Below are 4,957 nucleotides of genomic sequence, written 5' to 3'. Positions count from 1 at the left end.
ATAATTATAGCAAATTTTCAATTGATACATATTTTAAGTAAATGTAATACATATGGGGTCAAAGGATTGGGGATCTGGGAGGAGTTTTACCTGAATGAGTTTGTCAGCATGTTTTCTTAATAGTTATCACGTACATTAAAACGGATTCCTTGATATCCTTCTAGCATTTATTATTTTAAAATGTAAATGAGATTTTTTTTATATTTTGTAATTCGAACATTTTTTGTAATGAAAACGTGTGTGGGGGGGGTTGTATGTTATTTTACGTCCATCTCCAGAGGTTCAAAAATTAACGAGTAACCGGGGACTAAAGATAATGCCATATTGAGACTCGTCCTTTATTGATATTTGAAGAAAATGAATATTGCTTCAATATTGTTTTTTCCATTTCAGTACATATACATAAAAAAGCAACAATGTTCACGTGAAGAGCATCGTCTCCTAATCATCACTACGACAACACATAAGTTCCCCTCTTATGGGATCCCATGGGAGGTATCATGTATTGCTCTGAGAAGGTTGAATACCTAGGTAGTTTTACCAATATGACGCTATACCATGAAATTTACAAAACTGACACTGTTCAAGCTTGGTGATTTAAATATTTCATATCATACTCTCAGAAAATACATATCTGTTTAAGACTATAAATTTCACTGATTAAATGTTTGCACCAATTGAACGGTAATAAAGGTATTTTAATGCGTACTGTCTGTTGTAGGTATACTTAGTAGGTGTAAGTTACTCTAAGTACTTTATTTTCTTCACATTCCCAGTATGATACTCAGCAACAAACAAATAATCATTTTTGTCCACACATATTCCATAGGGATTCTCCAATTCAGCGTTATCTATATAATTTATGAATTTTCCATCCTCGTCAAGGACATGGATACAGTGATTATCGAAGTCTGCTGTCAGAATATGACTTTGGCTATCTGTTGCTATCCCATAAGGTCTAAACGGTTTATTCTTAGAGGAAGAAGGATGGCCAGTGTATCTAAATCGGAGGTTGCCGGTGTCGCTGACCACTACTACAGCACAAGCCTCCCAGTCAGACAAACAGATATCTAGATTTCTGTTTTCAGTGATGTACTTAATTCTGTTTTTTCCTGAATAGAGAGGTTTGCTTTCATTTTCAAACTGTATAGTTTGTTTCTCTGTGGAACCTGAATAACGAACAACTTTGGATTCTGTTTCGTCATCATTGAACATGACAACCAGGATATCACCAGAGGAACTGACACAGAGATTGAGAGGTGTCCAGCCCTTTAATCTGATCAACTCATTTGATTGACCATACTTTACTTCATTCACAGTCTTCGTTTTCCAGTCACAGTACACTAGGTTTCCATCTTTATTAATTGTTATATCATTAGGCCATTCATTTGATATTGTTTTTATTGTTTTTATAGTTGAGCCTTGAATGTTAAAGCATTTCATATTACTGGTATCGCGTGCATTTGTCCAGATCTCTTCTTCACTGTTACAAGTGACATTGCGGAATTGTTGATACCCGGTTTTTACCATAGAAATAAGCTCTGGTACTTTCATTAGTTCTTTGGACAATGTTCCTGCTTCCTTAAGTCTGTAGCCATTCTCATCTTTTGTCGATGATAATGGTAACAAAGATCCAATCAACTTGTAAAGCTGCTCTATATCTATTGTATTTGGAATAAACAATGGTAGTGATACCTGAACTTTGGGAGGAAGTTTGCAGAATTCTTTGTTTTTAGAACTGTATTCCGTTGTTTTGGATACTTCAGTTGATTCTTCAATTTCACTCAGTTTTATCTGTGTCTCTTCAATAAGATTTTGTATACTTTTAATTTCATCCAAATGTTCTTTTAGGATGCTCATGTGTTTCAATTTTATGTCTTCAATTTCTGCTTTTATTTTGTCCATAAAGATTTTAATTTGTCTGTGCCATTCTTCACCCTGTTTCAACATTGCTTTGATAAGTTTTTCATATTCTCCATCTAAGTTAGCTATCTGGTTTTCTAAATCACTTTTTATTTCGTCGTAGGTTGGAGACAGAATATTTTTTAATTCTTCTGTGTCTTTTGCAATGACTTTTCGTTTTTCATTATAGATATCCAAAAGAGCAGAAAAATTATGTCCCTTATGTGTATCAGACATTGCAGTGCATATAGAGCAAACAGAAATGTTGCAGTCTTTGCAATGAAATTTACATTTTTTTGTCTGATGTGTTGTGCATTTTGGATAAATCAAGGTTGATTTTCTTTTTTGGAATGGGACAACCTTATGTTTGTCGTAATCATCAGAAATATGTTTTCCAATGCAAGAGATGCAAAGATTGACATGACAGAAATCACAGTACTTGGTCGCTATATCTGTATCGCAAAGGTCACAACGGATGACATCTTGGGCACTCTTGGGATCCATGTGAAATCTAAAATGTGAATGATGTGCTAAAATTATTAAACAAGAAAAGGTTTCTTTCTATACTATTTTTCAAATGAAAGATGTGTACTTTAAAAGCCTCATTATCTATATAGACAAAGAATCGATGGTTATTTGGATTTGATAATAAATTATCAAATTATATTGCAATCTTTTGTTCAACTTTTAACTTTTTTATCCTACTTTATTCCTACAGTGTACTATTTTTGAAACTTCATAATTAAAAAAAATATTTTGTAGGACTTGGGGTCGTATTATTTTCTTTGAAAACGAAACTAGATAAAAGCCTCATTATCTATATAGACAAAGAATCGATGGTTATTTGGATTTGATAATAAATTATCAAATTATTTTGCAGTCTTTGGTTTCAACTATTAACTTTTTTTATCCTACTTTATTCCTACTATTTTTAAAACGTCATAATTAAAAAAAATATTTTGTAGGACTTGGGGTCGTATTATTTTCTTTGAAAACGAAAGTAGATTTAAATCTAACCTATTAAGTAAACATAATTCTCATAAAAAAAGTTATCTATTTCACTACTTTAGTAAAAATTTTGGGATTAATAGCTCTTTGTTTATCAATTCCAGCCTAAATGGGTCAGGGGTAAATAGAATGTTTTAATATTAAATTGATATTGCCCTTAGGCCTATAGAACTCAGGCACAGTAAGACTATTCTAACTAAGTATGTCAGATGATACATCCATTTCATCTTCTATCTTGTACTTACCTCTATACTCAAATTATTTCAATCAGGTGAAGCGACTTCTAATAATAAACAATAAACTTGTTTCTTTACTGTGAAAAAATAATACAAAATGGCTGACCTTTTCACAAGCTGGTTGCTCGCTTTCAGGTCTTGCGTCATAAAGAGTTATCTTTCTTCACATTGGAAAATAAGAATAAATGTATTTATGCTGAAATAGTTTGTTTTCGCATTTTAGTAAATACAGCTCAACTAACTTTTTTAATTCAAATAATTTTCTGCAAAAAGGTTAGGGTTTATTGTTAAACTTGATTCATGAAAAGAAACAATGACTAATTTTGAAGAGCATTTTTTCTAATTAATCTATTTTATATTTTTAAAATAAATGTACGACGGTTGTCCAAAAAGTTCGTGGACAATGACTTTTTTGTTAAAATAAACTATATATTTTTTTGTATTTCAAAATATTTCTTATGAAAAACCAAGTCAGAAAGATATCATTTTTTTAGGTAACTTAAAATTTCTGTAAAAATCGGGGTCTTTCAATGTCGCAGATAGTGTAGACGGACAAGGTTAAAATGCCATTAAGTTTGACATAAAGTATTTGGAATGAAATGATTATATTTTAAATAAAACAAGTCAAAGCTCAGTAAAAATTATATGTTACACAAAAAAGAGGCCATTATCATTTTTCTGATATCTAAAGTATCGGTTACTATATAGACAGTGTAAATGTTAAGCAAAAACCCTTACAAATATGTGTCAAAACTCGACAGAGGGCAGCATCCGATCAAAACATTATGTTTTAATACGATTGAAACGACATCAGAGACAAAATATTTGTTCAAACAACTCAAACTTATTAGAATATATTTTGTTTTATGTTTTGAGATTGGTTTTTTCGATTTTTCAAGACACGACAAGGATTAGAAAACATATTTTATATTTAATGAAAATGGATATTTCTATTCAAGTTGTTGTTATAAATCTAGCGCAACATCAGACTGGACTGTGCAGATTATGTATACGAATTATTTATATTGATGACGCTCGTAAAGTATTGTGTATTGTTTTGAATTTTAAAAATTAAATGAATTACTGTCTATTCTTTAACATTTTTGCTAGCACTTTGCAGTGTGACATAATATAGAAAATGCAGTGTGTGTCCATGATCATGTATAAAAAATTAAAATTCCAGATGTTTGACGTTATGATGAAATTAGCTTTACGTCAAACTGGTCCATATGCACACTATCTGTGACATTTAAAGAATTTTTACAAAAAGCTGTAGTTAGATCAATGAAAATGATATCTATCTGGTTTGGATTTTCATAAGAAATATTTTGGTAGACAAAAAAGTATAAAGAACCATTTATTTTAACAAAAACGTTTAATTACTTTTTAGCCGGGCTTATTGCTCAAAGAGCAATTGCCGGCTATGTGATCCTGTTCAAGGCAGGATGTTAACCCCATAGTCGCCATTTTTAAAGTTACGTGCCAAAAAAGAACATTAGTTCCTACTCTCTCAACCGCTTTTGATATAATAAAAACGCCGAATAAAGCAACAAAAATAAAACGAAGTTTTATCTTTATAAAATAAACATTAGTAGTAATGACTTTGAAAACTTCACAGGTCAAAGAACATAGTTTATTGGCGTAAGGATTTTTGATAATCAGTTTTACCGTACTTCTCTGCTCATGCGAGGTAAAGCAGAGAGGGAACCAGAATGGCCTGTTTGTTTACAATCATTCAGCTGCGGTACCAGATTAATTCTGATTCTGACAAATCGGTCCGTGGTATTAGGATTGAAAAACTCACTGTCAGT

General features: G+C 31.4%; 1 protein-coding gene across 2 annotated transcripts; it reads right to left on the bottom strand.

Moving 5' to 3' along the window:
* Nucleotides 1–492: 492 nt before the first annotated feature.
* Nucleotides 493–3,272, bottom strand: LOC134244434 (tripartite motif-containing protein 2-like). Of its 2 annotated transcripts, none has more exons than XM_062726701.1 (2): nucleotides 3,156–3,272; nucleotides 493–2,413 (listed from the first exon to the last, which is right to left on the bottom strand). In XM_062726701.1, the coding sequence occupies exon 2, from the start codon at nucleotides 2,404–2,406 to the stop codon at nucleotides 742–744; it is 1,665 nt and encodes a 554-aa protein (XP_062582685.1). In that variant the 5' UTR covers nucleotides 2,407–2,413; nucleotides 3,156–3,272; the 3' UTR covers nucleotides 493–741. The 2 variants fall into 2 exon arrangements, with proteins under 2 accessions (XP_062582685.1, XP_062582690.1); XM_062726706.1 differs by having other exon boundaries at nucleotides 3,253–3,266.
* Nucleotides 3,273–4,957: the final 1,685 nt, after the last annotated feature.

Source organism: Saccostrea cucullata, unplaced genomic scaffold (assembly GCF_032062105.1).
Source record: "Saccostrea cucullata isolate Sc308-1 unplaced genomic scaffold, CSIRO_AGI_Scuc_v1 ctg13549, whole genome shotgun sequence".
Taxonomy (NCBI): domain Eukaryota; kingdom Metazoa; phylum Mollusca; class Bivalvia; order Ostreida; family Ostreidae; genus Saccostrea; species Saccostrea cuccullata.
The sequence above is the reverse complement of the archived record's forward strand: the minus strand, read 5'-3'. Positions and strand labels throughout refer to the sequence as shown.